The 21,913-nt window shown below is 37.9% G+C and overlaps 2 protein-coding genes across 5 annotated transcripts in view; one reads left to right on the top strand and one right to left on the bottom strand.

Moving 5' to 3' along the window:
- The window catches only part of LOC149926075 (uncharacterized), a 374,126-nt gene that overhangs the window by 87,479 nt on the left and 264,734 nt on the right, over positions 1 to 21,913 (top strand). The gene's annotated exons all lie outside the window — the stretch shown is intronic.
- Positions 14,990 to 21,913, bottom strand: part of LOC149926078 (uncharacterized) — a 44,120-nt gene continuing 37,196 nt past the window's right edge. The window contains exons 1-3 of one of the 4 annotated variants that reach the window (XM_090159844.1): positions 20,289 to 20,307; positions 19,357 to 19,671; positions 14,990 to 17,035 (exon numbers count right to left, since the gene is read on the bottom strand). In XM_090159844.1, the coding sequence (XP_090015970.1) occupies positions 15,310 to 16,968 (1,659 nt within the window). In that variant the 5' untranslated portion in view covers positions 16,969 to 17,035; positions 19,357 to 19,671; positions 20,289 to 20,307 and the 3' untranslated portion in view covers positions 14,990 to 15,309. Of the gene's footprint in view, positions 17,036 to 19,356; positions 19,683 to 20,227; positions 20,313 to 21,913 lie in introns of those variants that run through there. The other 3 variants (XM_090159842.1, XM_090159843.1, XM_090159845.1) reach the window with 3 other exon arrangements.

Genomic DNA, 21,913 nt, shown 5'->3' on the forward strand with positions numbered 1-21,913 from the left:
TACATGAAGGTCTACCACTCCCTCGAGTTTGAACAAAATCAGTGTGTAACACCTCGGGTCGTCTCCTTGTTAGTACATTAATTAAGTATTTTTAAATATTTGAATATCGGAATTGTATTTTGTTGCATTAAAAGTAGAGTTTAGATAATTTTGTAGTATTTTTCTATGTATTTGCATCTCTGAAATATATTTTATTCGATTTAAAGTAGAGTTAAGATGTTCAAATAGTATCTTTCTACCTATATTTGCGTATCGGAAAAGTATTTTAACGTATTGAACGTCAAGTTAATGTGTTTTGAAGTAGTTTCCCCCCAATATTTGCGTATTGAAATATATTTTAACTTATTTAACGTCAAGAATATATATATTTGTATATCGGAATGTAATCGAACGTATTCGTATACCCATTTGAAATGAGCAGCGTTACTTATATATATAAATTTACCAGGTCCCCATACGGAATCACGTGTACAATTACATTCCGATATGAAAATGTATAAACACTTAATGATATTAAATGGAGTTTAAAATTAATTTGATTCTCTTTAACAAAACACTTGTGACGAAGTTTACTATAAACTATCAGATATTCCATGAATCACTTTTAAAACACTCAAATCACTTTAACAACTACTTCGAATATTCCATGACGTCAAAACACTCAAATCCGTGTTTTAAATTCGAATTAACCGCGCCTCCTGGGCAATCCGCGCCTCCCAGGTTATCCGCGCACGCGCGCGCTATCTTCCCGCCTAGGTTATCAAGTATCATAACATAATTTCAACTTATTTCATTCGATAAAACACGAGATAAACAAGCCGTACGTTCAAGTACCATATAACTGTACTCTTCGAGATAAGCGGAGATAAAGAAACAAGCCGGTCCTGTACACAATATGTTGATATGAGAAAAAACAAACTGTCGCGTAAAATATCATAAATTCATTGACTTTTCAACGATTTTACCCCTATTTCACTCCTTAAATCCCGGATCCCGATCTCGAACCTGAACCCGAACCCGGGTTCGGAGCCTCGCCCTTACTTTCCTTCTACTATTAAAAATTTCAAAACGAGTTGCGTAGCAAGCGAAAGCCGAAAAGGGGGAGATTTCAAACGAGTTGCGTAGCAAGCGAAAGCCGAAAAGGGGGAGATTTCAAACGAGGTGCGTAGCAAGCGAAAGCCGAAAAGGGGGAGATTTCAAACGAGTTGCGTAGGAAGCGAAAGCCGAAAAGGGGGAGATTTCAAACGAGTTGCGTAGCAAGCGAAAGCCGAAAAGGGGGAGATTTCAAACGAGTTGCGTAGCAAGCGAAAGCCGAAAAGGGGGAGATTTCAAACGAGTTGCGTAGCAAGCGAAAGCCGAAAAGGGGGAGATTTCAAACGAGGTGCGTAGCAAGCGAAAGCCGAAAAGGGGGAGATTTCAAACGAGTTGCGTAGGAAGCGAAAGCCGAAAAGGGGGAGATTTCAAACGAGTTGCGTAGCAAGCGAAAGCCGAAAAGGGGGAGATTTCAAACGAGTTGCGTAGCAAGCGAAAGCCGAAAAGGGGGAGATTTCAAACGAGTTGCGTAGCAAGCGAAAGCCGAAAAGGGGGAGATTTCAAACGAGTTGCGGAGCAAGCGAAAGCCGAAAAGGGGGAGATTTCAATCGAGTTGCGTAGCAACGGAAAGCCGAAAAGGGAGAGGGTGGTGGAGAATAGTATGTACGAAATGTAACGTAAAAAGGAACCACCTATGGACTGCCTTGCAAAGGATGAAACAATTAGCGAATAAGTAGGTAAGTAAATTAAGAAAAGGGATGAAAAAGCTAAACCCTAAACAAATTTGAAATAATGTTTAGCCAAAATAAAAAACTGACACGTCTCAAATTTAATATTTAATTAACGAACAATATTCCAAAAAGGTCAAAAATTCAAAATAGTCTTTCTCAAGGCATTTGCTATAACTACAAACTGCTTTCACTGCTTGTGTTAAGTTTAAAAAATATGCTTTGAGAAGTATTTTCCTTGCTCAACATCTCTCTAATTAGTTGGGAACCAATGAAAATATGAAATAAAAAAGATTCTTATTCGGGAGCAAACTCTATCTCGATCGGGGTGTCTGGGATCCTTAGGACACCCTCATGATTGTCCCCAACTGGGCGATATTCCAACTCTTCTCTCGTGACGACTGTTGAGATCGGAACCCGCTTGATGAAGTCATGAAAGGCTCTTGTTTGACGCGGCTGACATCGATATTGAAGCAATTGGAGCCAAACACCATTTCTCTCTCGACGGTGGCGCTGTCGGCGTCCGGTTGGGTCACTTCCGCTTTGACGGCGTGGGCGCAGTGGTGCTTTTTGGTGAGAGTTTCAATCTGATCCGTCGTAAAACGTCGCAGTTGCACCGAACAATACCTACCTCGCGTTTGACGACCAGAGAGGTCAAATTGAAGGGGCTGTGATTGGCGCCCGGGTTCTGTGTGGTGACTGTTCGAAGCGCCAATTTCGATTCCAGATGGACCATAAATTTGACAATGCGCTTGAAGGGTGGTATTGATAGGTATGTTCCGTTCGCATTTTTGGGCCTTTGCCCCCTGGGAGTGACGTGCTCTTTCGTGGCGAAGTAAATTGTTCTTATGTTTGGCCCGATATCTACACATTGTACATCCAAAGGGCTTCTCAGCCGAGTGTCTTCTTTTGTGACTGATCAGATGCGACTTTTGCGCAGAAGTATACTTACACTGGTTACACTGAAATGGTTTCACGCCGGTGTGAGATCTTTCGTGGCAAATCAATGCATACTTCGTTGCAGATACGTAGTTACACTGGTCACACTGGAAGGGTTTTTTACCCGTGTGAGATCTTATGTGGCAAATCAATGCAGATGCGTAGTTACACTGGTCACATTTAAAACGCTTTTCGGACATGTGAGTTCTTCTGTGGACAATCAAATTCCACTTCCATGCAGATGCGTAGTTACACTGGTCACACTGGAAGGGTTTTTCGCAAGAAATCATCATTTGTGAAAACCACCAGTTATTTGAAATTTGTGGAAGAACCCCATATTGATTTAAAAATGCTAGATAATCCATAAAATATTTTTTGCAAATAATAATTTTCTTGAGAATCGGTTATTTCTTTGAATAATCCGAAATGTCTCAAGAACTCGATACGTTTGGAATTCTAACGTCTCAAGAACTCGACGCGTTTGAAACTTTAACGTTGCAAGAACTCGACGCGTTTGAAACTTAAACGTTGCAAGAACTCGACGCGTTTGAAGATTAAACGTTTCAAGAACTCGACGCGTTTGAAACTTAAACTTTTCGACCACACGACGCGATTAAACGTAAAACGTTTCGACCACACGACGCGATTAAACGTAAAACGTTTCGACAACGCTACGCGTTTGATACGTAAACGTTTCCAGATTTCGACGCGTTAGGTTTACTCGACACGTTTAAACCAGAACTTTTCGAGAAATCTACGAGTTGCAAAATTAAACGTTTCGTCAAATAGATGAGTTTACATTTTAAGCACTTTGAGACCTCAACACGTATAAAACAATCGTTTCTAGAACTTTACATGCTTTAAACGTAAACGTTTTGTAATTCGACGCGCTAAAAGACTTAACGTTTCTTCTACTCAACGCGTGTCGGTATAGTGTATGTCTATGAGAGCGTTGCATTTTCCCGTTTAGAAAAAGGTCTAGAATTTAAACATTGTTTTTTTCACCCTGCGATAGAGGGTTTTACCCGTCTCAGATAATCCCATCGCTTGACTCATTTTAGCCCTGTGTTTATGTATTAGAAGCTTAACATGGTTTCACCGACACCATGTTGGCGAGAGGCCATAGACACCCCAAACTCGCAGGCCGAAAGCTAAGTCAGTTTCTCGAGATGACAAGCTCTAGATCCGCCGGCATCTGTAGGAGTATAACTCCTTCCAGGGTCATGTACCTCGGGGAGGTTAACCGGATGGTCTGGGATGCGATGGAAGCTATCCGTTGCGCTTTCACACCCTGGCTAAGCTTTGTTCCTAGGAAGTAGGAACGCCGGTATACAGCCTTGACCCCCCAACGGGGAGACAATGGTATAGTTCGTTAGCAGAGAACAATAACTAACCAACTACATATCAAAGACAATGAGAGCGATCCGACTTCCGCGAGAGTCCGGCATAACAGCCGCCATTGACGGACCACCAACAGAAATATCGGAACCGGAAATAAGCACCCCATTTGGAATTTTCCATTGGAAATGAGGTTAAAAAGAGCGAAGCTGTTTCTGCCACATTAGGCTCACTTCAGATTACCACTAAAAATACTGTACCTACTTTGAACAACCAACCATATTAAAATCAGAGTCGTTTTGTCTGTCTTTCTGCCTATCTCTGTTTGGCGAACGAACGAACAAATAGCGGACGAAGTAACCGTCAGATACCTTTAAGATTTTGTAATAGTGTTCTCAGCACCATAAACAAAGAATACACTAAATTTCAAAACAATCGGATTATACCATTCAAATTTGAATGATATATTCAGCAATGCAGTCCGCCATTTTCCAAAATGGCGGACGAAATAGCGGTCGCAGATCCGCAAGATTTGGTAATTATATAATAATTTTGAATCATAATGAAAGATATTGTGAAAAGCTAAATGGAAAAAACGTTTCGGTGGCTATTTTCCAAGATGGTGGCCAAAATAACGGTCGTAGACCAAAAATATTTACAATACTATCCAGAAAGCCCTAAATGTATAATGTACCAAGTTTCAACATTTTTGGACACTTTCACAAAGACTATTTCATGATAATAACACTGCGTTAGATTTGCATATTTATTTTTAATAAAAGATGGATTATGTACAGTGACCTGACCGGTTTCAATAGGTTGGGCCTATCATCATCAGAGGTTTACCACTTTACCGTAAGCCTTAATCTATGACTTCAGGCGTGCTTGACGGCCATTTTCCAAGAAGGCGTCTACAGGTGGGAACGTTAAATATAATTCTTTGTGGGTCAAATGTACCAATTTTCATCTTTGTGGGAAACTGTTCCGCGTCAAGCGCATTTTTTGTCTATCTGTTCTCTGGGCTATTCACTCTTTTGCGCGCTCTCCAAACCGGCCGTCATTGCTTTACAGCTGCCCCCCTGTGCGAAAATGGGCTTGCCCAGTAACGACACGAATAAGCAATTAAACGAACGAACGAAATTACGGTTAAGCGAACGCGCAAATGTGGACCTCTCCCTAAACCCCGAAGTACGGCTATTAGAACACTTTTACAGGGGCCAGTGAGTTCAAAATAGGCCACAGCGACCAGCTAATGTAGACGTAATACTTCTGTCTGCCTTTCTTTCTGAACGAGCTGTTGAGTGAAGCCAGCGAGGCGCTAGTAAATGTAAAATCACCCCATCTTTCTGTTCGAGTTATTCAGATACATCATAAGTTAAAGGTCAAAAATCCACAAAATCAAAAGCAGGCGACATTAAAACATTTAATATATCGGCCAATAAAATCTGTGATTCACTTTCAACTACTACGATTCGCTTCAAATATAACAGATTTATCCACCGGCAGATTCGTTTAACACCATCGGCAGGGCTGTAGAAGAGACGGTTGAGGAAATCGGGCTCTTTCCTAGTGAAATGCTTTCCCCCATTCACCCCCGTAGGTCTTTCGCCGACCATACTGCCATCCAGCGGTGGCGCGTGGAAATTCGCGGATAAAAATCGTCTGCCTGGAAGCAGTTTGCAGTTAGGAATTTGGGCCGTCTTGTAATTCAATTCTGGTAATCTCGTCAATGAAATTTTATTAAACTAGGCTTAACATTTAATTTTATAAATTTTCAATAATAGGCCTAAATAACTGTTTAAAAACATATAGGGATTCTATTTCTTTTGGGAATCATATCATGGCAGGCCTAATCATCGTAAGGTCTAAATCCAAATTTTGGGATAGCCAGTGTAGGACTAAGTTACGGTCCGAAAACTGACTGGATGATGAAACCATCAGCAAAACTCATTATTTTAAAGCGCTGAAAGATCCTTACCGTTTGAAATTGTGGCAAGGTGTGTTTCCGGACAAAAATTTTAAATCAACGAATGTACTTTGTCAACTACATTTTAAACAAGATGACATTTAAAAAACATTTTCTCACGTGATTAGTGGTGAACTAATAAATACCCGCGATCGTGCAAAATGGGCCCTAAAAAGGTGCCGTACCAATTTCTATGGTTTCAGACGATCATCCTTCGCCAAACCAATTCCTTTACATTTATAGACTATTAGCACTGAGATCTCTCGTCCAACCACCCAAGGGAGGAGCCGATTGTACAAAGTCTACACCACGTAGAAATGTCTTTGTAGCGCAATCTCTTAACCTTGGCAATAGCAAAAGCGACATAAGACCCAAAAGTGTGTCACTACGGTATAATGTTTAATGAGAGCTCGTCGCGAAGTAAAAAGAGGGAGTGGGAGATGCGGTTGAAAATACGTCATCAAAATTAGAAATTTCCTCCACACCAGCGCCGCCGAGTGAGGCGTTTTAGAACTTATGTCTACGGTAGAATAAATCCAAGAGATAAAATAGCCGCAGACCTTAAACTAAATATAAAGTTGCTAGTACTACTCCAACTAGTAGATTATGTAGTCTATTGCGAGACTAGCTCTCAGAAAATATTTTAACGGGCGCAAAGGTAGAGTTGACACACTTTTGGTAATAGTGTCAAGACGTATGGAAAATTATTCATTTGTGGTCGAAGACGAGGCACAAGGTTTCCATTGGGAAAATTAATAGGCGACGGTACATCCATTTGTGGTGTACTATAAAAATATTTCTAATGACACTTTGAGACACGTAAACGTGTGTATAATTAGTGACGTGAAGTCTCATTCTACAAGTACCTTCTGCACATTTCAAACTAAATTAATTACGTATTTAAAAAGCGTAATATCCAATTTTCAAAATGCAATCTAATTCTCTGACGGGTGCGTGGGACAATATAAAAATAAATTCAATTTTTCAAATATTTGTCATCACAAAGACGACTTCGGTATAGATTGCGAGTGGCATTTCTTTGCAACGGCACACGGAAAAGGCCAGTGCGATGGCATCGGGGGAACGGTTAAAAGGTTAACGGATAAAACAAGTCTTCAACGTCCAGTCTCTGGCCAAATTTTGACACCAAAAGAAATGTTTGACTTTTGCATTTCAGCTTTTCAAAATAAATTGTTTTTTATGTTACAAATGAAGTAATTAACGAAAAAACCAGTTTTCTGGAAGAAAGGTTTTCAAAAGCAGTTACTATCGAAGGTACTTGGAGATATCATAAATTTGTTCCAATCAGCACAACTAAAATCAAGCAGCACCCCTTTCCTTGATGAGCGAGCTGACAACTTTCGATATTTCGTATGTCACTCTTTAAATATTACCCGAAACATTTGTAGCGTGTGTATACTGGAGAAAAGTATTCATTGCTATAGTGGAGGAATATTCAAATTAATGTGGCGGCTATTTAATTTCTTTTATGTATCCACCATTTAGTTCTTCGAATTATTTTTGGCCAGTTATTAAGGACGAATGCACAGTGTTTCGAAATCGACTTTTTTGGGGCAAATTAAATATGAATAAAATATATTAAATATGTATATATTTTTGATCAGGTTCATAAGCTCTATACGAATATATAACTTATATTATTGTAACTGCCAACAGAGGGCCGAACGTTCCCCTCTCGGAATTTCGGTAAATTACTTTTTTGATTGAATGTATCGACTTAAGTTGATTCGTAAATTTAAAATTTCAATAAATTTGGTTGAACAGAAACTCTGTAATAAGCACTCAAAGGTACAATTTTAACCAAAATATGGCTTTTTCAAAAGGCGATTTTCCAAAATATCGCAGGTCGTAGCAATACTTTGCAACGCTGTCTTGTAGAGTAGTTTCCGTAGAATAACCTGCAAAAAACTAGTATGCGACAGCGATCGAACTTCAAAATATATATAAACATTTATCAAAAGAATTAAATTTTTTTGTAAACGCCATTTTATACTGTCTCTGCTCATCTAGTTTTTTACTCTCCACTATTAACGATACTACAATGGAGAAGCTTCTATTTTGTCCTACTGCTAGTAGAATTTATTATTCGTTTCATTAGTTTCCACGCAAGCCACGGATTCCAATCGGTTGTTGTGTAACAATGAAATTAAAGCATGTGTCAATTTTGAGATACAGCAGGTACATGACGGAAAACAGAGAGCGAGTGTGAATTAAAACAAAACATACTATAGCATTATTTAGCTATTTAAAAAACGCCGCCTTACTTAAATTTTATTTTTTAATCATCCAAAATCACCGCGACTGCGACATTATCTTGAAAATAACGGGCCTAACAAAACAATTTCGAAGAAAACCGCAAAAAAGCTCGCTAAAGTGATAGTTTGGTCTCATTTAGTTTTTTCCTTCCACGTTCCGCCTACACCTAGACCTCAAAAGTAGAGTTTTCTAACATTATATTGGAAACCGAGGCGTGCGTGAGCAGGCTCCCCACCAGCAATAGGCACAAGTAGGCACGTGCCTACGTTGAAAAAGTGTAGGCCTACTTTGGGGGCCTCCAAATTTTTGAAACGGTGCCTATTATAACCCTCAATATTTTTAGTTACTAGTTTGTAAAATAAGATTTGATATTTCCATTTTTAGCCTACTGAGAGTAATATAACAGATTGGAAACGAAGAAAATCGAAAGTTAATTTTATCGAAATGTACTATAATTAGAGTACGGTTGGCAACGCTGTCCGTGATTATAGATTTTCCCCTTGAAAAAACTTTTTCTTTTGAATTGACCGATAAGAGATGGTGACGCCGGGAGGGGGAAATACGTCATGCTAGGCCGCAAAGTGCAGGGACACCTGTCTTTTTGCCTCGGTGTCAGTGAGAAGCTACAATACACACAACAAAGACATTTAGTTTCTTGGAATTTGACGACGTCAGTGAAGAGGACCGGAAGGGGGGATTGCCAAAACTGGATTTCTCTCTTTCTCGTCCCAGCAGAGGTAAAGGACAAGCCTATTGCTTTGATAGGAAGGGGTTATTCTTTCAAATATTGAGGAATTTGGGTTTCCCCTTTTTCCCTCTTTTGCGAAGTCACGTGATTTCAGTGACCATCGAACGGGGTCCGTCAGTGATTAGGGCCTCGCGTTTCGTCAATCGTCATTTCGTTTTCGTCTCCTGAACAAGATAGTTCTCAATTTCGAGTCTCTTTTGGCCAGAATTTAACTAGATTTAATAGTTGATTTTTCAACAGCCTTTTTCAAGGCTAATAAGCTATTGTAGCTTAATTTTCCAAACAGCCTTTTTCAAGGCTAATAAGGTATTTGTAGCTTAATTTTCCAAACAGCCTTTTTCAAGGCTAATAAGCTATTTGTAGCTTAATTTTCCAAACAGCCTTTTTCAAGGCTAATTTGCTATTTATAGCTGATTTTCCCACTGCCTTTTTGAAACCTAATTAGCTATTATATTTACATATACTATAGCTCTGCCGATGTGCAAGATTTAACTAATTTAACAGAAGTGCGCTTACACGAATTGGATATTAGTTTAGATAAAGATTGCGTTCCAGTTCAGCCTAAACTCAATCCTTTTCCTAAAACTTTAATGGGTGGTAAAAATCGTGGTTTCATTTCTTCTTGGTACGACAAATATCGAATGCTTGAGTATTCATTTGCAAAAAATGCAGTTTACTGCTTTTGTTGCCGTCATTTTCTAGGCAGTAGAAATTCTGGATTTGTGAACGGATTTTCGGATTGGAAAAATATGCCGAAAAAATTCGAAGAACATTTCACTTCGAATAAATCTTCCCACCAACTAGCCTATAGAATGTATTTAGACTACACTGAATTAAAATCTCTTGGATCAATAGCGTGTCAGGTTAATGGCCACCATAGACTTGACGTAATTAGAAATAGAGAGGTATTATCTGCACACGTGGAAGTCATAATTTTATGTTCTCAACAAGATTTAGCACTTCAGGGGAATACATCTGCCGATAAAATTGGAAACAGAGGAAATTTTATTGAAATTTTAGATCTTCTGAAAAGAAAATGTCGTGATTTGAAAGCCAAATGCGAGAGTATGCCCAATAACGCAAAATATATTCACAGCACTGTACAAAATGAAATAATTGACATTTGTGCAAATTTAGTGAGGAAAATGATTGTCGAAGAGGTCATCGAATTGCCGATGAAACCCGTGACAATGCAGGGGTGGAGCAGCTAAGCATTTGTATTCGATATACTAGAATAGAAATAGGTGTCGTAGAAAGATTTCTAGGTTTCACTGATTTACATAAGTTTGATTCTGAGAATATCAGCTTGGCAATTATAAATCTTTTGACAGAGGGTGATTTAAAACTGGAGAATTGCGTTGGACAGACATATGACGGGGCAAGTGTAATGAGCGGACACGTAAAAGGAGTGAGGGTGAAAGTAGAAGAGGCAGTAGGCGGACATTGTCCGTACGTGCATTGCTACGCTCACCGCTTAAATTTAGTTTTAGTTGACTGTTGCTCCAAAATATTGGCAGTTAGGGAACTACTTGGTTTGATTCAGGCCATATACAATTTTCAAAGCAATTCGGTTATTAGAAGCGAATATTTAGAAAACTCCCAAAAATATCTGGGCTATGAGATACTTGAAATGCCACAAAGCTGCGACACTCTTTGGTGGAGTAAAAAAAAGGTGTTAGTTATTTTAGAAATAGACTCGATTCCGTAGTTTTAACGTTAGAGAATCTAATTGAAAACGGAAAACCAGAGGAAGCTGCTGAGTCTCTGAGTGTCGTGGGTATATATCCCAATTACATAACTTTAACAACTTAATATTAATTGTCGCACTAGACGAAGTATTAGGCGTAACGAATTCCCTGTCGGAATACTTGCAAAGTTCGAAAGTTATTTTAACGGAAGCCGTTGCCATTTGCCAAGCTACCGTTAAGACCTTAGAAGAATGTAGGAACTCGGAACATTTTGATTTAATTTGGGTAGAAGCTACTAAAATCGCAGAATCTGCTTTTTTTGCAATACCTGATCGTAACAGCGAACCGATAGCTTTACGGAAACGTAAAATAATCCCTAACAAGAGATTAAAACATAGTGTGGTAACGAGTACAACGGGTAGCAGGGAAACGGAAGCAAAAACCCTGATTGACCAGTTGAGGTCCGCCTATTTCAAATTATTTGATAAATTTATTTCAGAAATGAAAATTCGACTATTGGAAAACTCTGGCTTATGGCGTCTGACCCTAACTCGGAAAACTTTCTTAACGAAAACGATAACGTAACCCATTGTAACACTTATATTCGGTTTCAATTCGACCTGAATTCGTTAAAAAGCCAAATTAAAATAGCCAGAAATTTAATTATCCCCAAGAAATTTACCAGCGTAATCGACTGCTTCCACTATTTAATTAAAATGGCAGATGGGTTCCCCGACTTAGTGAAATACTACAAAATTGTTTCTTGCATTCCTGTGGCAAATACAATCTCAGAAAGAAGTTTCAGTTCACTCAAAAGAATCGAAACACGTCTACGGACAACTATGGGAGAATTTAGGCTTTCAAATCTGGCTACACTGTCGATAAATCGTGATTTGTCGAATTGTTTAAAAGAAAACCCAAAGTTAGTAGTCGACGAATTTGGAAAAAAAACCAATTGAAGAGTGTCATTCCTTGATTAAAATGCCTTTAAAAAATTCAATGGGAAAATAGAAATCATGTCAAAATTTAAAACATTTAAATAAAAAAAATCCTTGAAACTCGGGAATTTTTTAAATAAACATTATAGATGGGGCCTCTAATTCAGGCCGGGCCTACGTGCATAAAATCCCTGGCGGGGCTACTGTGCGTGATAACTAATGAAACGAATAAAAAATTCTACTAGCAGTAGGAGAAAATAGAAGTTTATCCACTGTAGTATAGTTTATAGTGGAGAGTATAAAAACAAGATGAGCAGAGACAGTATAAAATGGCGTTTACAAGCAAATTTAATTCTTTTGAAAAATGTTTATATATCTTTTGATGTTCGATCGCTGTCGCATTCTAGTTTTTTGCAGGTTATTCTACGGAAACTAGTCTACAAGACAGCGTTGCAAAGTATTGTTAAAATTGTACCTTTGAGTGCTTATTACAGAGCTTCTGTTCCACCAAATTTATTGAAATTTTAAATTTACGTTCAACTTAAGTCTATACATTCAATGAAAAAAGTAATTTACCGAAATTCCGAGAGGGGAACGTTCGGCCCTCTGGTGGAAGTTACAAGAATATAAGTTATATATTCGTATAGAGCTTATGAACCTGATCAAAAATATATACATATTTAATATATTTTATTCATATTTAATTTGCCCCAAAAAAGTCGATTTCGAAACACTGTGGAATGTTGGGTATTACCAGAAAATGTATTGTGTAGAGTTGCCGATCCTTTTGTGTCACCAATAAATAGCTCAAAATATTTGTTACAAAATAGCGACAAGGTGAATTTAAACTAGCTATTGGAAAACCGCGAGTTCCATTAAATTTATATTAAATTCTTATTTTCTGGTGTGAAATTCATAATTAAATATCTCGAGATCTAGAAACATTACTTTGGGATTTTAACATTTGAAGGTAAATCACGGGCAGGGAATTCGAAAATGACAATTATTTTTAAATTAAAAGTTCGGTTAAAGCCAAAGGTCAAAGGTAAAGATGTTTGACCTTTAATATTGACCATTAAAATTTGTCAAATATTGTTTAGTTGAAAATGGCGTAGGAAATTTGAAAATCGATTGAAAACTCGTCATATTATATCTCACTCAACGTTAAGGGTCAAGGTCCTTTTGAATGATTTCGACCTGCCGTATCTCCGAAACCGCCGATCCAATTTGAAAACTAACCGATAATTAATTTCTTACCAAATCGGTTGAGGTAGGGTTGACATGCTGTGAACATTTGTCATGGAATTACTCGTTGGGTCATGTAATTGCATGCTGTCATTTTCACAAGTAAGGTTTTAAGAAATTTAGATTATGATTTATCTAAAAATAGTAAAAACAAAATATTTATAATACATTTTTAAATTACTTAATATGCCTGGAGTTGCTAGACCTAAACGAATTCTCAAAGGTAACCCTGATAATTCAAGAGCCCCACACTCTTTATGGGTAATTCCTACACCTGCGACTAAATGCTTCACGAGCCACAGAAGATGACATAATTCCGGCGATGATTCTAGCCAAGAATAAAAAACAGCTCGTCATTCTGAAGGCTCTGCACAATCTTCAAGGTCAAACAAACTCAGCGGAAAGAAAAGCAAATTTTAACCATAATGGAAAACAGTGTATCCCAAAGTACAGCAAAGATGATAATCTGAAGTACTGCAAAATCTAGAGAAAACTTGATGTAAATTACACAGACTGTTCTAATTTTTTTATCCGGTGTACTAACATTTATTCGAGTCAGTGGCGTAGCCAGAAATCCTTCAAGAGAGGTGTTTAAATTATGTAAAATACCTAATTGGGTCGAGATTGGGTGAAATTTAAGTGCAGTCGAAGTTGAACCCAAAGGTGGGGGTTAACTTGGAAACCCTCCTCTTCTCTACGCAGGGTTGGGAAACAAACCCCAAAAACCGGATTTTGCGTTTAAATCAGGTTTATTTAAACACTGCTTTACTTTACTTTCAATCTATTTTTCTCTTTTGTTTAACGATGCATACATATTACCAATCAACAAAAATTTAAAATGAGTAATAAAAAATATGCCTAGATTAAATTCTGCCAGTGCAAACAATTTATTACAAGTCTCGCTAGTTTTAGTTTTGGTGTCTTACAAGTCTCACCAAAACGAAGTTTTAGTTTCATTTTGGAATTTGTATAAATGCAGGGTGACCGGTTGCTTCTAAACCTCTTCGCACTCAAAGTACAAGTTCCTTCCCCTCTAAAACTATAAAGTCAGCCGGGGCATCTCATTGGTTCCCTAAAATATACGTCTTCCGACACGCGGGTGACGTGTTTCCGGCTCGCGCCAAGGATCGTCTCAACACGGTCATTCTCCCGAAAGCATAGAACCGGCATACGTTAAAATGTCACGAAAACGGAAACTGAAACGAAAACACGACGGAAAAGTTAACAGGAAAGGTTTCAGCTTTGAGATAAATAACAGAAAACATTTACATTTTGAACTGTGCGTCAAAACATCGAACGTTAACAGAAACGTAAATAAATTTAATTTTGCGTTTGCTGTTTCTGAATACCTTTTCCTGACATTTGTACGTGAGCGTATTGTAGGCTTGAATATGAAAAAGTACACAACATCAAATAAGTTCGTATTGCTACGCAGTTTGATTCCTACGTTTTACACCGACAGGTGGAGTAATAGCGGCGATACATTTTCTGGCGTGTTGTGGCTTGGCGGGAAACAGCGTCCATCGGAACTGCCCCTGGGTAGGCTACAACCTTCAGCATACTTTTCATTTTATCTGGGGGCCCAAAAATCCAACATGTGGAGATATTTTTTATGTTATTTTATTGAAAAGCATTAAAACAAATAATTATTTAAATCAATAGATTACAAAAAATCAAGTTGATTTAAATCAGTCAACCCTGGCTGAAAGCGCCTCCTAAGTTAATTTGTGGAGCCTCAAGAGGATCAAGACGTATAACATTTCAAAAATTCCAAATTTGGGCCTACATCAGAGACAAAGTATTAGCCTACACCTATTAATAGATAGATACTGATCTCCACAGATAGATATAAATAATTGTTTAATGTCCCAAAATTGCGCCATCTTGTAGCGATTTCTTGAATTATACATATTATCCTCCATTACCATTTGAGGTAAAGAAAAAGCTCTAAAAATGAAACTAACACTTACTTTAGCCAAAAACAACGATGTATTATCTAATGGAACTTATTTAAATCACTTTAGTCTGTACAAGTTATAATTTTCTAATTAGATATAACATCTAGTTTACTGCGCAGTTCGTCATCAACACACTTACTGGCTACTTTACCATCGTCCAAAACAAATCCTGGATGAGTTACACCTGTAAATACCACTTACGTTGCCATAAGAAATAATGTTTAGTCAAAATAAAAAACTGACACGTCTCAAATTTAATATTTCATTTACGAACAATATTTCAAAAAGGTCAAAAATGCAATATACAGTCTTTCTCAAACCATTTGCTATAACTACAAACTGCTTTCCCTGCTTGTGTTATGTTTAAAAAATATGCTTTGAGAAGTATTTTCCTTGCGCAACATCTCTCTAATTAGTTGGGAACAAATGAAAATTTGAAATAAAAAAGATTCTTATTCGGGAGCAAACTCGATCTTGATCGGGGTGTCTGGGATCCTTAGGGCACCCTCGTGGTTGTCCCCAACTGGGCGATATTCCAACTCTTCTCTCGTGACGACTGTTGAGATCGGAACTCGCTCGATGAAGTCATAAAAAGGCTCTTGTTTGACGCGGCTGACATCGATGTTGACGCAATTGGAGCCAAACCCAATTTCTCTCTTGTTGGTTGCGCTGTCGGCGTCAGGTTGGGTCACTTCCGCTTTCACGGCTTGGGCGCATTGGAGCTTTTCGGTGAGATACATAGCTCGCGTTTGACGACCAGAGAGGTCAAATTGAAGGGTCTGTGTTTGGCGCCCGGGTTCTGTGGGGTGACTGTTCGAAGCGCCAATTTGGATTCCAGATGGACCATAAATTCGACCATTCGCTTGAAGGGTTTTGTTGATAATGATGTTCCGGTCGCCTTTGTAGGCCTCTGCCCCCTGGGAGTGACGTGCTCTTTCGTGGCGAAGTAAATTGTTCTTATGTTTGGCCCGATATCCACACTTTGTACATCCAAAGGGCTTCTCAGCCATGTGTCTTCTTTTGTGACTGATCAAATGCGACTGTTGCGCAGAAGTATAGTTACACTGGTTACACTGAAATGGTTTTACGTCCGTGTGAGATCTTTCGTGGCTAATCAATTGACCCTTCTGTGCAGATGCGTAGTTACACTGGTCACACTGGAAGGGTTTTTCGCCAGAGTGAGATCTTTTGTGGCGAATCAAGTCACCCTTTTGTGAAGATGCGTAGTTACACTGGTCACACTGGAAGGGTTTTTCGCCAGAGTGAGATCTTTTGTGGCGAATCAAGTCACCCTTTTGTGAAGATGCGTAGTTACACTGGTCACACTGGAAGGGTTTTTCGCCCGAGTGAGATCTTTTATGACAAATCAATGCACCCTTCTGTGCAGATGCGTAGTTACACTTGTCACACTGGAAGGGTTTCTCGCCCGTGTGACATCTTTTGTGGCGAATCAAGTCACCCTTATGTGAAGATGCGTAGTTACATTGGTCACACTGGAAGGGTTTCTCGCCCGTGTGAGATCTTTTGTGGCGAATCAAGGCACCCTTATGTGCAGAGGCGAAGTTACACTGGAAACACTGGAAGGGTTTTTCGCCAGAGTGAGATCTTTTATGACAAATCAATGCACCCTTCTGTGCAGATGCGTAGTTACACTTGTCACACTGGAAGGGTTTCTCGCCCGTGTGACATCTTTTGTGGCGAATCAAGTCACCCTTATGTGAAGATGCGTAGTTACATTGGTCACACTGGAAGGGTTTCTCGCCCGTGTGAGATCTTTTGTGACAAATCAATGCACCCTTCTGTGCAGATGCGTAATTACACTGGTCACACTGGAAGGGTTTCTCGCCCGTGTGAGATCTTTTGTGGCGAATCAAGTCACCCTTATGTGAAGATGCGTAGTTACATTGGTCACACTGGAAGGGTTTCTCGCCCGTGTGAGATCTTTTGTGGCGAATCAAGGCACCCTTATGTGCAGAGGCGAAGTTACACTGGAAACACTGGAAGGGTTTTTCGCCCGTGTGAGTTCTTCTGTGGCCAATGAAACTACTCTTATGGTTCGTTGCGTAGATGCATTCTGAGCACTTGTGCCTCTTCTCTTCTCTGCGGCTCATTTTGACAGTTTCACTCTGACTCAAAGGCTCTTTTGGATTTATGAACTCGTGTTGCTTATACAAAGGCCTAAAACCAATTAAAATTTAAATATTAGCGAAAATCAATCACGACGGTCATTGGGCGCCAGTAAGTCGAAAAAACCGCAAAGATTACACTATCAAAGGCTAGATGACCCTTATTTATAGTTGACTATTCGCAACCAAAAGTTTCGATAGGTGGCGCGACCGTTGCGTCAAAAATAGTGAACGTGGGGGAAACGAATCGGCAGCTCCATTCGAAGACGCGTTAAAAATAACAAGATGTCCCGGACATTTAAAGGCATTGTAAGTCGCTAGATAACTTGGGCCTAAGGTGATGCCTTCGGTATTAAAAAAAACACACTTTAAGTACACAATCCCCCGATGTATTAATTATATTTCAAATATTAAATTTATATTTGAACAAATTTCCAATCACTTTTCCTATTCATAAATAATTTATGTATATTAATTTCAATCACTTTTCCTATTCATATATAATTTATATACATTAATTTCAATCACTTTTCCTATTCATATATAATTTATATACATTAATTTCAATCACTTTTCCTATTCATATATAATTTATATACATTAATTTCAATCACTTTTCCTATTCATATATAATTTATATACATTAATTTCAATCACTTTTTCTATTCATATATAATGTATTTATATATATTAATTTCAATCACTTTTCCTATTCATATATAATTTATATATATATTGTTTCAATCACTTTTCCTATTTATATTTGATTAAACGTGTATTGTAGTATCATTGACGTTAATTTCAATAAAATAATATTTATTTTAATCACATTTCTTAAGTTTAGTAAATTAAAGGAATTTTAAATAACGCAGTCGTAAAATATAAGACAACGGTAGCGCCATCTGTTTTAGTTTTTTTTGGAATTTGTTTTTTCCCGTATATTTTGATAACTTTACCTTTTCTTGTTCTTATTAGTAATAAATAAAAAATTTAGTGGGTTAGATAACGTTTTCCGCAATGTTATTAAAGTTTAAAAGCAGTTTCTTATGTTTTACGCCGTAGCTACGACCATAGCTTAGTTAAGTTTGGTCGGGTACTCCACCGCACCGTAAATAGTAGATGTCATTTCCCGATTTAAGAATTCTGGAAGATTCATAAATGCATTATATATGAATAGGAAAAGTGATTGAAATTAATATATATAAATAAATTATATATGAATAGAAAAAGTAATTTAAATTAATATATATAAATTATATATGAATAGGAAAAGTGATTGAAATTAATATTATTTTAATATTATAAGGGTAATGATCATTTAAATTGGGTGAATGTGATTATAGCAGACCGAATATCACCTTTTACCAATTTTAAAGATAGGTAAATAGGTACTAATTATAATAAATCTATTGGCCGGAATTTATTAATTTCCATCACTTTTCCTATTCATATACATATATTAATTTCAATCACTTTTCCTATTCATATACAAATATATATTTCTATCACTTTTCCTATTCATATATATAAATATTAATTTCAAATCACTTTTCCTATTCATATATATATATATTAATTTCAATCACTTTTAATATTCATATATATATATATATATATATATATATATATATACTAGCTGGGTAGCCCGTCCTTTGGCCGGGCCCCAACTAGTATATATATATACTAGCTGGGTAGCCCGTCCTTTGGCCGGGCCCCAACTAGAACTAAAATCCCGTGAAGACCGTTTCGGCCGGGCCCCAGCTAGAACTAAAATCCCGTGAAGACCGTTTCGGCCGGGCCCCAGCTAGAACTAAAATCCCGTGAAGACTGTTTCGGCCGGGCCCCAGCTAGAACTAAAATCCCGTGAAAACTGTTCGGGCGGGCCCCACTGAAGCAGAAAATATTGGTTGTGTAGGTGTATGTAGGTTGCAGGATTCACGGCACCGTTCCAGGGGGCAAAATAAAGGATTTAATAAATTAACTTATTTGGAAATGAAGACTGAGTCATAAACAAAACCCTATAGGCGCTTAAATAAAACATCTTCCCAGAAATTGCCAAGAAGTAATATTTCCGACAGCCAGGACTCATAAGTTATTATTTATATAGTGCTTGTTGAAATATTAGAAAGCTGGAAACTTTCTCGAACGTAACATCGGTTTTTTGCTAAGCCTTAACATGCCAAAAAAGTTACCTGGTTAAAAGGAAACACTTATTGCATACCGTCAAAGATAATTTAAACTTGTACCATGCGTATACACGTGAGCCGACGCGTTTCTTAACTGACTCAAAATTCTCATGAGGGCAAAAACGCGTCTCAAATTGGCTTAAATATGACTTTTTGGCTAGCCATTATAACCGTTTAACCGACCGACCGGAAATAGCTCCTTCCCAGATGAATTTGGAGAGGGGAGTAGAAACCGAGTGTCTGTTATTGAAGCGTCGATTCCCCCTCCCCCTCCCCCCAGTCTCCATTCTCCAAGTGACGATGACGCAGCCGCTAAAATGACTGAGGCAGAAAAAAAAGTGGTTGTATAGGTGTATGTAGGTTGCAGGATTCACCCATGGCACCGTTCCAGGGGCAAAAATACATGATTTAATTAATTAACTTAACTTAATTGGAAATCGATGATGCGCCATAAGAATAGCTGTGAGAAATTTGGCGGTCCTAAGTTGAACGGCTCGGCCGCCTATAAAGAAACTGACGCAAGACAGACAGACAGACAGAAGACACTTAGGAATATAGTATAGATATATATTAATTTCAACCACTTTTCCTATTCATATATGATTAAACACTATTGTAGTATAATTGACGTTAATTTCAATAAAATAATAATAATTTCAATAACATTTCCTATGTCAAATTTTTGTAAATTAAAAGAAATTTCAAAAAACGCGGTCGAATTTATGTTTTTCTTCGTATTTTTAGATAATGTCTTTTTCGGTTCTTATTAATAGTAAAAAAAGTTTATAGTGGGTTAGACAATTTTTCCGTAATGTTATTATAGTTTAAAAGCAGTTTCTAATGTTTTACGCCGTAGTTACGACCATAGCTAAATTCTGTTTCGTTGGGTACTCCACCGCATCGTAAATATTATCTTTTACAACTTTCAAAATTCTGGCAGATTGCATAAGCCGCACTAGGTTTCCAACGGCGACGTTTTATGGTTTTGAAGGAGTTTAATTCGTGGCCTAGGTTTGCTTTCATACACAAAAGACAATTAATGTATGAAATTTTCCTACCTTTTTTAATGAAAATTCAAATATTTGGTATTTGAAGAGGTTTGTTAAGAATGATGTGTACTCGAGCCTAATGATTTGCTTCTCCAGCGCGGCGAAAGCCCTTAATGTTTTAAAATGTTCCCGAATATTTTCTTCGATAGGGTAGGATTCGCGAGTAGCGAAGTGCGAAAGAAATGTAAACTCAGTGCTAGACGTAACTAAACAACATCATTTTGCTAATAATATGTTTCACTATCTTTGTTCCATAAGAATTCGCGTTTTAGGGTTTGACCAATTTTATAAATCATGGATTAACTATCGGATGGTGTTAGTTTAAAATAGAGTTGTAAGTCAGAAAATTACCGAAGCCTCTTTTCCCAGGTAAAAATTCCGTATTATCGTCCATATTTAGTAAGTACCGAACAACAAAGTTTGCAAGTCGTAGTGATTCTAAAATATGAGTTGCATTTACAATTTGTTTACGTGCTGTATCAATGATACTATGAATATATGAATTTCTACCATGAATATCGCCAGATACTTATTCACACAGAACACAAACCTGCAACGGATTGTCTGGGGACGCAATCCAGATGAACTTAGCCAAGACTTTACGCTTCTAACAGTAACTTATTATGGTATGGGTTCAGCTTCCTTTTTGGTGGCTAGAGTACTGAAACAACTTTGGGAAGACGTCAAAGATTATTTGCCCATGGCATCCCAGGAACTGTCCAACGATTTTTATATGGACGATTTGATGACTGGAGAAGAACTTCTAGAAAACGTCATTAAGCTCCATTCCGAAATATTAGAGGCTACAAAACAAGGCAGCTTAGAGTTGCGTAAATGGTCATCAATCGAACTATTATTATTGGAATCGTTACCTACTGACAAGGAGACTACCCGAGGGGTTTATCTTCGATTTGGTTCAAACTCGGGTGGTAAGTAGACCTTCATGTAACTTGAAAATCCCATAAAGGGTGGACAAGAATGGGCTTTCGTTTTGCCATGGCAACCAAAAATGTTTTTCACAACTTAAAAACTGATTTCTCGTATTTACCCAATATATGTATATTTTCTCATATTTACCAAAATTGACGTATAATGGTCCAAATATACCAGATTTGGCCATGATCTGAATTATGTATCTAATTGATGATCCTTTTTTATTTTTTTGAAAAATATTGCTAGGGGGGACCCTTAAAATCTTCGATTTTCCCATGTTAATTTTCATAGATAAAATCAGTTTTTAAGTTGTGAAAAACATTTTTGATTGCCATGGCAAAACGAAAGCCCATTCTTGTCTACCCTTTTAGGGATTTTCAAGTTACATGAAGGTCTACTTACCACCCGAGTTTGAACCAAATCGGAGATAAACACCTCGGGTAGTCTCCTTGTGAGTTAAGAGAAGGTCAAACACCTTTACGAATCGACCTCGGTGAATCTATAAAAACGCTGGGTCTTTATAGGCCACCCGCCGCTGATCACTTTTCGTTTCAAGTCACGTCACCACCACTTCGAACATGTCTAACGAAGAGCAAGATTCTTTCAGATACAGCAAAATTATTCGACCCGCTTGGATTTCTTTCGTGCGAAGCTTATGTTACATGAAATGTGGCAAATAAAAATAGATTGGGACGACGAGCTACCAAACAGTACTAGTCGCAAATGGAAAACCATCCGAAGTGGTCTGTCAGAAACAGAGAA

The sequence above is a fragment of the Leiobunum rupestre genome, chromosome 10 (genome assembly GCF_980474605.1).
Source record: "Leiobunum rupestre chromosome 10, qqLeiRupe1.1.hap1, whole genome shotgun sequence".
NCBI lineage: Eukaryota > Metazoa > Arthropoda > Arachnida > Opiliones > Sclerosomatidae > Leiobunum > Leiobunum rupestre.